This window comes from Candoia aspera, chromosome 10 (assembly GCF_035149785.1).
Source record: "Candoia aspera isolate rCanAsp1 chromosome 10, rCanAsp1.hap2, whole genome shotgun sequence".
NCBI lineage: Eukaryota > Metazoa > Chordata > Lepidosauria > Squamata > Boidae > Candoia > Candoia aspera.
Window position 1 is genome coordinate 24,161,242 of NC_086162.1, and position 13,779 is coordinate 24,175,020.

A 13,779-nucleotide genomic window follows, 5' to 3' on the forward strand; every position below is an offset into this window, starting at 1 on the left:
CCAATTCATCTACTCACATTGGCATGTTTTCGAACTGCTAGGTGAGCAGGAGCTGGGACGAGCAACGGGAGCTCACCCCGCCGCGCGGTTTCGAACCGCCGACCTTCCGATTGACAGCTCAGCGGTTTAACCCGCAGCGCCACCGCGTCCCTTTGTGTGTGTCAAAAGAGGGTCTAATATCCCATTTTCCCAAGGCACGCAATATTGTGGGTTGTCAGTGCTGAGTTTCCACAGTAGATCACATGATGATTCGGTTCGATTCGAGATCCCATGAACTGTGTGTCAGAGTGTGCTGGAAAGCGTTTGGCCCGAGAGATCAGAAAAATCACACACACCAGGCATTCCTGTAAAAATGAATGTATTTACAGAAAGCACAGAAACATATTTTACAAGCTGTGCATTCACACACGCTCAGAGAGGACGGGGAGGAACTGGGCTGCAAGGCTACAAGAGCGAAACTAAACAAGTCCAGGCAGGTTCCTCCCCCAGGCAATGCAGCTTTTGAGGACAATTAAGTTTGACCTCTTCACCCTGCCGATACTTAAGGAAGTACTCAATTACCAGGGTAACCTAGTGGCTTGGTCCGTGTAAAAAACAAAGAAATGCCAACACTGTGGAATGCAGAAAAAGGTGCTCACCGACCATTCCTTCTGGACCCACAGGGCCCACTGGTTGACCGAGCCCAACTCAGATGCTGAGGAGCTGTTCCGGATGATTGGGGAAGTGTTCATTTACTGGTCCAAGTCGCACGTGAGTGAGCTCTGGGGCGGCAGAGTGGGAGGCTTCTGGGTTCTGTCAAGAAGGAAGCAGTCTGGTGGGGAGGAGGGTTCAGGGCACTGGAGGGGGTGCACTTCTGGGGTCACCATCTTCACCTAAGATGCATTGGGGAGGGCGGGGGAGGAGAATAGCAAGCCACCAGTGTTTCTTCCTGCGTGGTGTACTTTTCCAAAGGCTTCCCAACAGGACAGGTTGTGGGGGACTGAAAGTGACCGCCATACTTCTTGTTCTACACAGAACCTTCAAACGGTGTTCCGCTTGATGCTTGTGCAAATTGGCACACCTGAGATGCTTTCAGGTGCGCTGTTCATCGTGAAACTGCAGAACCAAGGACATTGGGCCCAGGGGTGGCCACTCTCCATTTCTAATCCTCCCTTCCTGGCATCACTTCCGTGCTTTCCTTCCAACGAGACCGCACTGAGGAGAGAAGACAGAGAGCTGCCCGTTGTCTTTGGGCGGCCAGGAGCCGTCCCTCTGGAAGCACTGGCGGTTTAGCAGAAAGGCCAGTCCGAGCTCCCCTGCAGAAACCTTCCGTCTTTTTCCTCCTGCAGAACTTCAAGCGCGAAGAGCAGAACTTCGTTGTTCAGAATGAGATCAACAACATGTCCTTCCTGACAGCCGACAGCAAAAGCAAGATGTCCAAGGTGAGGAGGCTCCTGCTTGAGCTGGGGAGAAGATGGCGGGCGTCTCCTCCCGGGTGGCTCTTCCAGGCCATGACGCCATCTTGGGAGGGAAGGGGCCTTCGACCCAGCAGCTGCCGAGCTTCGGACGGACAGGACGTGCCTGAGGGCTGCAGGGATCCGCGTCCCGGGGAGGCTGTAAACTTACTAAGTGGCTCGGCTCAGCTACTCATGTTCTAAGCGCTTAACACGCGGGTGTGACCGTGCTGGCCCTCTCAGGCGGGTTACTCTGCTAAAGGGCATGAGGTGGCCTGAGCGAACAGCGCAGCGAAACCTCGTTTTCGTGCCCCGGCTGGCAAGAAAAGGCGCCCGTTGTTCAGGAATCTCCACTCGACCGGAACGTCCGCCGACTGTAGGGATTTACGCCATTTGTACCCTGCAAATGGCCTAAAGCGCATCAGTTACGTCCATGGACATCCTCTGCATGACGATACCATTTATTACAATTGGCACAAATAATGACAAGGTATGCAAAGGATGTCAGCGGGCACGAATGTGGTTTAGGCCACTTGCAACACACAAATGGGGCAAATCACAACGGAAATTAGCTCTGTGGTGTGCAAAGCCCACTGCATTCAAGTCCAGTAAAATGAGGCTACGCTGCACAGCCCTTTTCCTTTCCTTACGTGATGCCATTCCTGTCTTGGATATAGCCACCGCAGAGGCCAAATGCTCTCTTTCCCAATTTCCCTCCTCTTATCGCTGTGCTGCCATCTCCTAGGGCTCTAGGTGGCTCACAATACAGGTAGTCCTCGCTTAACAACCATTCATTTAGTGACCGTTCGGACCTCCAACGGTGTTGGGAAAAAAAACTTACCACCGGTTCTCACACTTACGACTGTCGCAACATCCCCACAGTCACATGATCACGGTTTGGGTGCTTGGTAACTGGTTCACATTTTATGTCTGTTGCGGCATCCCGTGGTCATGTGATTGCCATTTTTGACCTTCCCAGCTGGCTTCTGGCACCAAAATAAATGGGGAACAGTGTGATTCACTTAACAACCACATGGTTTGCTTAACGACCACAGCAAAAAAGGTTGTGAAATTGGGACAGATTTGCTTAATGACTGCTTTGCTTAGCAACTGAAATTCTGGTCCCAATTCTGGTCGTTAAGCAAGGACTGCCTGTAAAAGAAACACCATAAACCTCTTCCTGATCAGCGTTACTGGCCATCCATTTTGTCCTGAGTCCACCCGGCCGGGAAGAGCTCAGCCTTTCCTTCCCTCATCCCCCCTGCCTCGCCACACATGTGTGCAATTCCCTGTGGATCTTTTTGCAGCTTCCTGAAAGGTGTCCTGAAAACATGTCCTGGTGGAGAACAGGAGGTCTGCAGAAGCAAAGGGTGGTGTGGGTTGAGTCCAAGCCACATAGCTTCGGGATGCCCTAGTCAAGGCTTTTCCCGTCGATCTTGTTTGCCTGTCCTCAGTCCCCTTGCCACTAACAAGAACTAGAAACATGTCTCCCCCCCCCCACTTTGGGAGGGAAAAATGAGCAAGATGCAGTGAGAATTAATGATCACGTCTGAGCATTTCAGATGCTTTGGATTGACTGGCCAGATGCAGATGGGGGGGCGGGGGGGAGGAAGAAACAAGAATCCGAGTGATGGGAGCCTTCGCAGCATTTTGGAGCCACCAAGTTCCGGGCAGACAGTTCTTGCTCTGAGTCCTTCCTCCGGATAGCGGAGAGGTGGGGAGGACGCCTCATCTAACCTTCTCTTTCTCCTGTCTTTTCTCCCCTCTCCACATGTGGGTTAGTCTGAAGAAAGCCAGGTTAGCAAAACCACAGCGGTTCCACTGCCCCTTGTTCTTTTGCCGCCCTTGGGCCCCGTCAAGGCAGCATGGAGCAACGCATATCTCTGCCGCAACCCTTCCCTCCCTCCCGATTGAAGGGGGGGAGATCATTCCCAAGCAATCCGGGCCAGGAGGAAGGGAAGGGGGTGTGGCTGCATGGACGATGGCGAGAGTGCAGTAGCTTTTTGCAGGTCTGGCAGCAATGCATCAGACGTGCGATGGGTTGGCATCTTCCAGCTATCAAGCACCCGGCTGGCGGGACTGATGTTCCATCACGTCATGTTGACGCGGGCAGCCACGCTCCTGGAGTTGTTCTGACATGCCACAGCGTGTCGCCCTTCTGACTAACCAGGCGGTCCCGAAGCCTCCGAAAACCAGTACTAAAAAAATACACCCCATAACTCCCAGCATGCCTCGGGATTCCTTCCCCTAATCTCAATCCATCTTCCCGGTCCCCATCGCTTCCCGGTGGACCCCAGAGCCCATCATCCTGCCCTGCCACTCCAGGGGAGGGAGAAAGAGGTTGCCTGTTGATGCCCCCGTGACAGGTCCTGTCCCCCGGCTGCCCACCGTGCTTTGTGTGCAGTTATGCGTAGAGGTCAGCAAGGCTCTTTTGCAAGGCTGACTGTTAAGTGAGCAAAGGCGTTGGGACGTGTCTTGTCGTCTTTATTTATCCGAATTACGTCATTTCGCTTTTATCCCAGGGAGGGAGGATGAAGATGGCCTCTCCGTGTCACACCAACTCAGTTCTGTCGCTTCCGAAAATTTGGTCCAGGTGTCTGAGAAATCTGACTTTTCCCTCCCCCCCTCCCAATGCTGGTGTCTAGGAGATAAAGTTCAGAGTCTCCTTTCCATCTATAGCTCCAGACAGGGGTGTCTGCAGGGTGTGGTCAAAAAATTCAAGCTGGTGGCCAGGGTGGTGCAATCCAAGCTCTGCCTGCTTTTTATATGCACCACTAAAAAACAGGCAGAGCTTGGATCACATCATGGCAGCCGCCATCTTGACTTCTTTGTCCACACGCTGTAGGTACCACTGACCTCCGACGTGAGCACTTCCACAAGTCCTACTAAAACGTCAGGTTATTCCCTTTACCAGCGATTGCCTCTGCCTCACTCGCTTTAACTCCACATTCCCAGCCCTGCACCCCCCATCTCTCCCCCAGTTCCTCCAAATGTCCCTCTGCACTTCTAACACCCCCTTCTCACCCCGGCAGATGCTTTCCCTCTACAGAGATAACCTCTGCATGTGCATCCTCACTTCCAAAGTCCAGCAAAGGGACTTCCTTCTGTCTCTGGGTTGTGGATCAAAAAGCTGATGCATGGAATGGGACTTTGATCCACGCACTCCTGACAGACGGCTGGAGACGCAACAGGTGGCCGGCCGACCCCAGGCCCCTGAGTATTAAGAGGCAGCAGATCTCTGCTTTGAACCACTGCCTCCCTGGGGTGTCACTTTCGCCACACTAGATTTTTCAGCTTCTTCTCTTTTATCCTCCCCACATTCTCTTGAGGGAGGAGCCTGCCTGGCTCCCCTGCCCAAATCATGGAATCCCCACGTCTGAAGCAGCGCTTGGACTTAAAAGCTTTTGCCCGGTCAAGCTGTTGGCATGCCAGGGGACAACCTGAGTGGAACGGCCTCCCTTCCCCTCAGGCTGACTTCGGTCTTCCTCCCCCAGTCAGGCGGCTCCGACCAGGAACGGCACAAGAAGAAACGCCGGGGGGACCGCTATTCTGTCCACACGTCCCTCATCGTGGCCACGCTGAAGAAGATGCTTCCCATCGGCCTGAACATGTGCTCCCCGACTGACCAAGAGCTGATCAGCCTGGCCAAGATACGCTATGCCCTGGTGAGGAACCTGGGGCGGCGGGGGGGGGGGGGGACTGCCAAGGAAGTCAGGGAGGAGGCATCAGCAAGCCTCCCAGGATCCCCGGCTGTTGACCTTGCTGACCGTGGTGGCCTAGAACTGAAGCAACTTTGGGAGGTCCACTTAACTATGGAGCTGGAAAGGGGATTTCGGTGATTGATATCCTGCCATCAAGGATACAAATCCTTCTGTGCTATCAGTCAAGGAACACAAATGTTTAGAAACAAAGTCACAATCGACAGCGTATTTAAAAAGGGATAAAACTGGTGGGAACAGACACTTGTTCTGGGATCCTCCCTTGGTTGCTTTGTTCATGTGAATGCTCTCCTTTTCTGCAGAAAGACACTGACGAAGAGGTGCGTGAATATCTCAACAACAACCTACATCTTCAAGGCAAGGTGAGAACCTGGAACTGATCCAGAAAGTGATACTTTGGGAATTCAGTTTTTGCAAGTTCGGCCGTAAATTGACTTTTGTCCTTCCTTCCTTCCTTCCTTCCTTCCTTCCTTCCTTCCTTCCTTCCTTCCTTCCTTCCTTCCTTCCTTCCTCCCTCCCTCCCTCCCTCCCTCCCTCCCTCCCTCCCTCTGCCCCAATCTGTTATGAGTCTGGGCAGCTTAACTATAGTTAGTCCTCCACTTATGACCACAATTGGGACCAGAATTTCCATGGTACGTTGTTGCGGTTATAAGTTGACTCTCCATGTGACGAGACCCGATTTTACAACCATTTTTACGATGGTTGTTAAGTGAATCACAGGTCGTCAAGCAAATCGCCACAGTTATTAAGTGAATCCAGCTTCCTCAATGGATGTTTTTTTTGCCAGAAACCAACAAAAAAGGGTCACAAATCTCAACCACATGACCACAGGACACTGCAACTGGTCGTAAATGCGAGCCAGTTGCCAAGCACCCGAATTGCAATCACATGGCCACGGGGGTGGTACAGCGGTCGTAAGTGTCAGTACAGGTTGTAAAGCACTTTTTCCAAGGCCTTCGTAACTTTGAACTGTTGTTAAACGAACGGTTGTAAGTCGAGGACTACCTGTACATCAATGAATATAATAAAACAGAGAATCTGTCACCAAAAAGAATCTGGAAAAAACATGAACCGTCAGTTAAAAGGTCAAAACGTCCCACAAGGGGTCCATCACCCATTCCAACCCAGGATCTGGGGATAGAGCCTAGATTTAAGAGCTTGTTTAAATAGGGCTAGAATGGGGGGCACATGAATTGGGGGGGCAGGAGAATGGTGGTGTTCCAGAGGGCAGGCAACGTGGCCTAAACAGTAGAATAGTGTGTTGAAATACGTAGTTAGACAAACACGTGGTGAGGAAGGAAGGTTTTTTAAAAGAAGGATGAACGTGTCTGGGGAAGCTTAAGAGGGGCCGTGGCCTGAACCAGGAGGAGGCATCCTCTTCCTCCACGCGCTTCCTCCTGGGTGTCCCTCCTCTGGTAGTCAGTCTCTGCCTGGCTTGAGGGTGGTGCTCTGCAGAAGGCCACCTGCCCCATTTGCCACCAGTCCCTGCGCACCGCCACAGTGGCCTCTTCACCGCCCCAAGCAGTAGGGTCAGCCCCGGCTGCTCTGCCCCTTTCTCAGCTATGTGGGTTTCCCCGCTCATCTTGCAGTGTGAGAATTCCTCGTCCATGCGCTGGCAGATGGCTCTCTACAAGGAGATGTCCGGGAAAGCCGAGGACTCTAACAAGCCAGAGAAAATTGTCAAGCGGGTGCAAGAGGTCTCAGCGGTGCTCTACCACCTGGAGCAGGTACGGACCCGGGGAAGCAGCCCGGCAGGGGCGTGGGGTTTAGATGACCACTGGAGTCTCCCAAATTTTAGCTATTTATTTATTGGGGTAATGGAGACAGCTGTCCGTCTCACAACAGGGACTTGGGGGGGGCTACCAAATTAAAAAAAACAAGCCAAAAATAACAAAACACAGCCATAGTAAACATACCCTGAATGGCAGCCAAGGGTAATACCAACACGGCAATAACACCCATCTCTCAGGGCCCTTAATCTCCCAGCCTCCATGCCCGGGAACTCATTCAGTGTCCTCAATGGATTTTTAAAAAACTTTCTTTCACTTCCTTTCTTTTTTTTAAACTTCCTTTCACCATTTTTTTAACACCAAAGCCATCCTTCTACGGCAGGGTTTATCATCCTTGGCCACTTGAAGATGGGTGGCCTTCAACTTCCCCGCATGGCTGGCTGGGGAATTCTGGGAGTCGAAGTCCACCCATCTTCAAGTGGCCAAGGTTGAGCAACACTGTCCTACAGGTTCATTCAGTGACTGTACATGATGAGAGCTTCAGGGTGTGAGCCCTGAAGGCAATTCAGTGGACTCAGAGGCTGCCCCGGTAAGTCACTGGGGACGGCCTTGCAGGTACGGTACAAGTGGATTGTGACCTGGTCGCCCGTCTCCTTGATGGATCTCTCTCCGTACGCTGGGTTTTCAGAGGGAGGAGCCTCAACCCAGAAGGAGTGCAAAGGAGTGGGAAGGAAGCCATTGATCAGGAAAAGCTGGGGAGGACTTGTTGGGGAGAAGTGTTGCCTGCCTTGCCTTCCAACCCCGGTTCTCCTTCCGCCTTCTCATGCAGCTCGAGCACCCGTACAAATCCAAGAAGGCTGTGTGGCACAAATTGCTCTCCAAGCAGCGGCGGCGTGCAGTGGTCGCATGCTTCCGCATGACGCCCCTCTACAACCTGCCCAGGTGAGTGAGTGTGGGCAGCTCGGTTTGCCAGGCCGCTGGTTAGAATCTGGCTCACGCCACGCGTAGTGGGGGAGGCCTGTGCCCCCCTAACAGGTTCACCGCCAAAATGGCGAGTCGGCTGGCTGGGGTGGAGGACCCCGCTGACCTGCTTCCTCTGCTTCTCAGGCATCGGGCTTGCAACATGTTCCTGGAGAGCTACAAGTACTCCTGGATCTTCACTGAAGAACACCCCTTTGAAGACAGGATGATCGATGACCTGTCTGTGAGTCTTCTCGGGGCAAAGACGTGAGAAGGAGGTCAACCGGGTGCACGATTTGAGTGCTCACGGAGAGAAGGCTGCCACTGCACAGCCCTACCTCTGAACCTCTGTTTCAGAATTCCTCAAGGCCTGGCACGGTGCAGCAAAGGATAGCAATTGGGAGTCCAAGTACCGTGGAAAGGGATGGAAAGAACAAGACTGGGACCTGCAACCCTCTGACTGGGAGGGAGGCAGCGGGTTGTGTTGTGATTCTTGTAGGCTTCTAGGAAGAGAAGAGAAAATGAAGGGATCAAGAGGGTTGTCTTTTTTAGGAAGGGTGGTGGTTTTTCTTCTATCGTTCCACTGTTTGGGGCTCCTTTGTCAGAGGGGACTGGGGTCAATCCACTTAATATCGCTGCTGCTACCCAAAAAGCATCCTGAACATAAATTATGTTTCTGTTTTAACTTCTTGGTCTCCCAACCGTTGAGATGAAAAGCGATTCATCTAGATCAGTGGTTTTCACACTTGGCCACTTTTAAGATGTGTGGACTTCAACGCCCATGGCTGGCTGGGGAATTCTGGGAGTTGAAGTCCACACATCTTAAAGAGGCTACATTTGAAAAACACTGAACTAGATTGACTAGCTTGGGGGGGGGGCAGGAGGTGGAATTCCCTTCTAACCATATACCTGTCAGATACAGGAGGGGAAGCCACCCCATGGGTTTAAAATAGTTACGAAGCGTTGAGGAGGGGTCTTACGTGTTCCCTGTGCCTTCTGTTATCTCTCACGCTCTCATTCCTCCAACCCTGGATAAAGAAACTCTCTTCGTTGGTATTTTTGAGGAGAAATGCTGCATTTCAGAGGTGTCCTAATCCAATTTCTAATGCTCTTTTTCCTCTTGTGGGGTGTGGGATGTAGAAGCCTGGACAGCAGGAAGAGGAGGAGGAGGAGGAGGCAGAAAAGAAGCCAGACCCTTTGCATCAGCTCATTCTACATTTTAGCAGGACGGCGTTAACAGAGAAGAGGTTTGTGGTGGCCGTAGAGTCAGAGCCAGGGAGAAGCTCTGGGGCAGCCACGACGGGGTAGCTGTAGCCAAAGTTTCCTGTCCCGTTTGACTATAAAGCAGGGGTGAGGGGGATATGTGTGGGACATCAGATCCAGCCAGCCAGCTCTCCATGCCTTGTGTATTGGATCCTTTCAACTGCTTCTTCCCAGCTCAACTTGGAGTATCAGAGATGGAGGGAACTTACTTAAGGAAGTTGCACAGAAGAAGGAGAATGGAATAAGCATCTCCTGCACCACCACACTCAGTTTAACATAACAAAAATCCCCTGGGACTTCCCACCCTCTCCCTCCACTCTTGTCCACAATAATCCTTTGTCCTCCATTGAAGTGATGGCGGTTCTCCTAGGCCTGATGGTGTGAGAAGTCCGCTTGGCTTGTATGACCAGTTTTCGACAACCTGGTGTCCTTCAGATCTGGTTGGCCTGAAACTTCCGGAATTCCTGGCCAGTTTGGGGATTTGGGGCAGGGACGCGGTGGCGCTGCGGGTTAAACCGCTGAGCTGTCGATCGGAAGGTCGGCGGTTCGAAACCGCGCGGCGGGGTGAGCTCCCGTTGTTAATCCCAGCTCCTGCTCACCTAGCAGTTCGAAAACATGCAAATGTGAGTAGATCAATAGGTACCGCTTCGGCGGGAAGGTAACGGCGTTCCGAGTCGTCATGCTGGCCACATGACCCGGAAGTGTCTATGACAACGCCGGCTCCAAGGCTTAGAAACGGAGATGAGCACCGCCCCCTAGAGTCGGATTCGACTGGACTTTACGTCAAGGGAAACCCTTGGGGATTTGGGGAGTTGGGATTTCAATCTATCTGGAGGATGCTAGGCTGGTGCTGATCTTGAACCCGTTTACTTTCTTTCAGCAAACTGGATGAAGACTATCTGTACATGGCGTATGCTGATATCATGGCCAAGGTGAGCAAGAGATGGGCCGTTTTAATGTGGTTCAGAAGCTGAGCTGAAGGTCTTGCAATGTTGCCGCCTCTATACTAGGAGTATGTGGCTTCTGTGGCTTCAAATGCTGCATCAAACTTTTTGTGGCATGTTGAAGGCTGCTCTCCAAACGTGGGTGGGGCAGGACCCACTGCTGGGAGGGATTGGAATGCGACCCATTTCTGGATCATGTGTGTACTCTGGAATGGGTCATGGCTGGGACAGTTGTGGAAAGGATCTGTATCTGTGCTGCTGCTCACCTCTTTTTTCCTTTTTTGTCCCTGGGACTTCAGAGCTGCCACATTAACGAAGGAGAAGAAGAAGGCAATGGGGAACAGGAAGAAGATGAAGTGCCATTTGAGGTTGGTGACCTCTCTCCTCTCAACTTCCCAAGTTGGTTTGGGGCATTTTTACACCTTAGCTTGCAGGTGGGCAAACCTCTCTTCTCGGTCAGAAGATCTGCATGCTCCCAACTTGCCAAGAAAGTCGGAATGATTTAGATCTGAAACCTAATCCTACATTCAACAATAGGACGATGATAGAATAGAGCAGTTAATAGGCACACTCCTGCTGACAGCCGTGGGAGAAGGAACCCCCTTCAAAACCTCCTACCGTCTACTGAACCCTCATATAAGTGGCAGGAGAGATCTGGGTTGGATCAGACCCATCTAATCCAGCAGTCTGTGTCTCCCTAATGGCCAAAGAGATGCCTATGGGGACTTCAGTGGAAGGCAACCGTCCTCTTCCATTGTCATTTCCCCGTAGCTGATATGCCAGGGATGCTGCCAAACGTTCAGGAGGTGGTAAAACAACCGTCGAGATCAGTAGCCTTTGACAGCCTGAGCCTCCATGAATTCGTCTGTTCCCCTTCTAGAATCTTCTAAATGGTGGCTGTCATCACTGGGGAGAGTCCCCCTTTTAGGGGGAGATGGGCGGTGATAGAAATGTGAATAATAAGTAAATAAACAAAACAAAGCAATCCGACTCTGCATTGTATAAAGAAGTCTCCTTTTATCAGCCTTGCGTCTCCACATTTCGTTTCCGCGGTTGACCTGAATTCGAGTGCTTTGAGGGACAGAGGAAAATAGTGGTCTGCAATATTTGGCAGGGACACCTTCTCTTTATCTTTTGGGAGCTTCTGAGGAGCTGCGCCTTTGCACGGTACCCGTGCAGGCTCTGAAGAAGAGCTGAAGTGCTTTCATCTGAACCTTGCACGCCAGCAGAGGACATCTCCCTGTCGTCCTCCTCGAACATCCTCACCCCTGCTCCTTGGTCTTCTTGCAGGAAAAGGAGATGGAGAAGCAGAAGCTTTTGTACCAACAATCCCGACTTCACAATCGTGGAGCAGCTGAGATGGTCCTGCAAATGATCAGCGCTTGTAAAGGTCAGAATTGGTCCGTCTTTTTCCCCCCTCTTACCTACAGCAAAGAACGGGTCCTTGGACAGGTCAGTGTTACTTCATCCCAAGACAGGAAATCTTGGTTAAGTTGGGAAGGACCATACCTAGGAGATTTGGAAGGTACTGTAAGTAACGCTGTCCATCAACCCTTTTTCTCTTTAGGCATAGAAATTAGAAACTTGCTTTTCTTTTGGTTTTAAATTCCTAGGATCTTGGCTAGAGTTCAGATTCTGTGGGGTGTCCTATATGGGGTTGGAGAAACCTTCCAAGGTTTTGAAGTGTCACACCTCATTATTTCACAGTAAACATTAATTATGGTGCTTTAGAGGGTTTCAAGAGTGAGTACAAAACCTCCAGCGTCTAGCGCCAAGTTCTAAGGTTCCTTCTCACTTGGCTTTTAGATGTATGTCCTGGAGAAGACAAGAGATGTCATGAAATAACTCATTTTTCTGTCCTGACAGGGGAGCCTGGGGACATGGTCGCCTCCACCCTGAAATTGGGCATCTCCATCCTAAATGGTGGCAATGAGGATGTGCAGCAGGTAAGAAGAGGGAGGCAAGGATTCTGGGTGGGTTCTTCATGGCTAGCCCTTGATTTCTTACACGCTTCTGACTCCTGACCCTTCCATTATTGACTGGATAAGGCAAAGAGCACATGCAGGTATAAAAACTTAACATCTACGCAGCTGAGATTTTGGAAGGAAAAAGAAGTGAGTTCCGTGTAAAGACAAAATAATACGCAGGTAAAAGTAGGTGCAGATGTTTGAGAAATTGCAAGGAAGGGGGCTGCTTGACAGGATGTTTGTAGTGAAGGTGTTGCAGACGGGAAATAGCTTGTCCAAAGATTAAAATTGGGTGGCCATTCTTGGGGGTGGCTCGCACCTTAGAGCCCCTCCCACCGGGTTGGAGTTTTACAGCCACTTGGATTCTATATTTATTTATTGCATTCTGTATTTGTAACGTGCTCTATTTTTATGGGATTTTAACATTTATTATTGTAGCATTGATTTTATTGTAAGCCGCCCAGAGTCCCTCTTTTGGGGGAGATGGGCGGTAATAAAATTTGAATAATAAATAAAATAAAAGGCTCAGATAACACTGGATGGAGTATAAAATTAGGGCAGAGAGAAGGAAGTGGTGATTGGAGTCAGATCAATTAAATAAATTGATTGAATGAATGAATGAATGAATGAATAAATAAATAAATAAATAAATAAATAAAGGGTTCAGTGGGAAGCATTCTGGAGAACAGCTGATGGTGGGGGACATCCTTTAAAAGAAGGTTAAGAGCAAGCTACGCATGATATTAAATGGATGTTCATTTTTGTTGCCCACCACGGACCCTCCTCCCCAGTGTCAATCAGAATTGTGGAATTAACTGAAGGAGGCAGAATTACGCCTTCCTCTCTCACCACGTGATGGAGACCATCACTGATGCTTTGAAGCATCTGATTTTGGGGCTGAGTGGGGAGGCCAGATTCTCTCACAAGGTGATTAACTCATTTGTAGGGAAGGGAGATACTTACTAGGTCCATGCCGTGGAGGAAGGTGTGTTCTCCTTCCACCTACAGGTTGGTCCTTCTGTAGACTGGACTTTCAGAGCTGCAAATGTGAAGAGTGCTGCATCTATGCAGACAAGCACTTGCAGTGTTACGTCATTTGATTCTCAAAAAAGCCAAACATTAGCTTCCCTGGTCCTCTCGAAATGTTGACTTTCTCCCTCTCTTCAGAAAATGCTGGATTATCTGAAGGAGAAACGTGAGGTGGGATTCTTCCAGAGCATCCAGTCGCTAATGCAGACATGCAGGTACTTAGTGGTATCTTCTACTTTTCCCTTTTCTTTCTATACTTCTCATTATCTTGGTCTTCTTGCCTGCAGTCTGCAGCTTGAGGTCCTCTAGATTCAGCAAGGCCTTGCAGACTGGATGACTCCTATTTGGGAGATTATAAAGTTGCAAGCTTCAGTCCATGCCCCTTTCACGTACTTCTGCTTAAAAGAAAAGGCTGTGCCAATTCCCTCAGCCACGTTCAAGTTCTTTTCACTGGTGGTTCCTCTCTGGGGACAGGCAAATGCCAAGAATGGTGAGGTCACCATGTGTATCGTCTGGGAAGAGATGGAAAGAAATGGGGGATGCATTCCAAGAATGTGTGGTGACCTATAGCTTGGAGCTCAGTGGAAGCAATTTGGGAACTCCAGATTTGAGGATGACTTCCCATAGGCCATCTTTTCCACCCATGGGACTCCTGTGTACGTCTGATGTTGTTGTTTAATTTCCCACAATGCCTTGGACTGAAGCTAGGTTGGGTCATCATAAGAAATCCTTGG

General features: G+C 50.5%; 1 protein-coding gene across 8 annotated transcripts in view; it reads left to right on the forward strand.

The window, feature by feature from the left end:
• RYR1 (ryanodine receptor 1) overlaps nucleotides 1-13,779 on the forward strand; it is a 124,656-nt gene that overhangs the window by 85,359 nt on the left and 25,518 nt on the right. For 5 of the 8 annotated variants that reach the window (XM_063311940.1, XM_063311932.1, XM_063311935.1 and 2 more), the window contains exons 69-82: nucleotides 663-750; nucleotides 1,329-1,421; nucleotides 3,216-3,230; nucleotides 4,928-5,098; nucleotides 5,455-5,514; nucleotides 6,742-6,879; nucleotides 7,712-7,824; nucleotides 7,990-8,086; nucleotides 8,983-9,089; nucleotides 9,986-10,037; nucleotides 10,349-10,417; nucleotides 11,340-11,439; nucleotides 11,916-11,995; nucleotides 13,184-13,260. In XM_063311940.1, the coding sequence (XP_063168010.1) occupies nucleotides 663-750; nucleotides 1,329-1,421; nucleotides 3,216-3,230; nucleotides 4,928-5,098; nucleotides 5,455-5,514; nucleotides 6,742-6,879; nucleotides 7,712-7,824; nucleotides 7,990-8,086; nucleotides 8,983-9,089; nucleotides 9,986-10,037; nucleotides 10,349-10,417; nucleotides 11,340-11,439; nucleotides 11,916-11,995; nucleotides 13,184-13,260 (1,260 nt within the window). The remainder of the gene's footprint in view (nucleotides 1-662; nucleotides 751-1,328; nucleotides 1,422-3,215; nucleotides 3,231-4,927; nucleotides 5,099-5,454; nucleotides 5,515-6,741; nucleotides 6,880-7,711; nucleotides 7,825-7,989; nucleotides 8,087-8,982; nucleotides 9,090-9,985; nucleotides 10,038-10,348; nucleotides 10,418-11,339; nucleotides 11,440-11,915; nucleotides 11,996-13,183; nucleotides 13,261-13,779) is intronic. The other 3 variants (XM_063311933.1, XM_063311936.1, XM_063311939.1) reach the window with 1 other exon arrangement.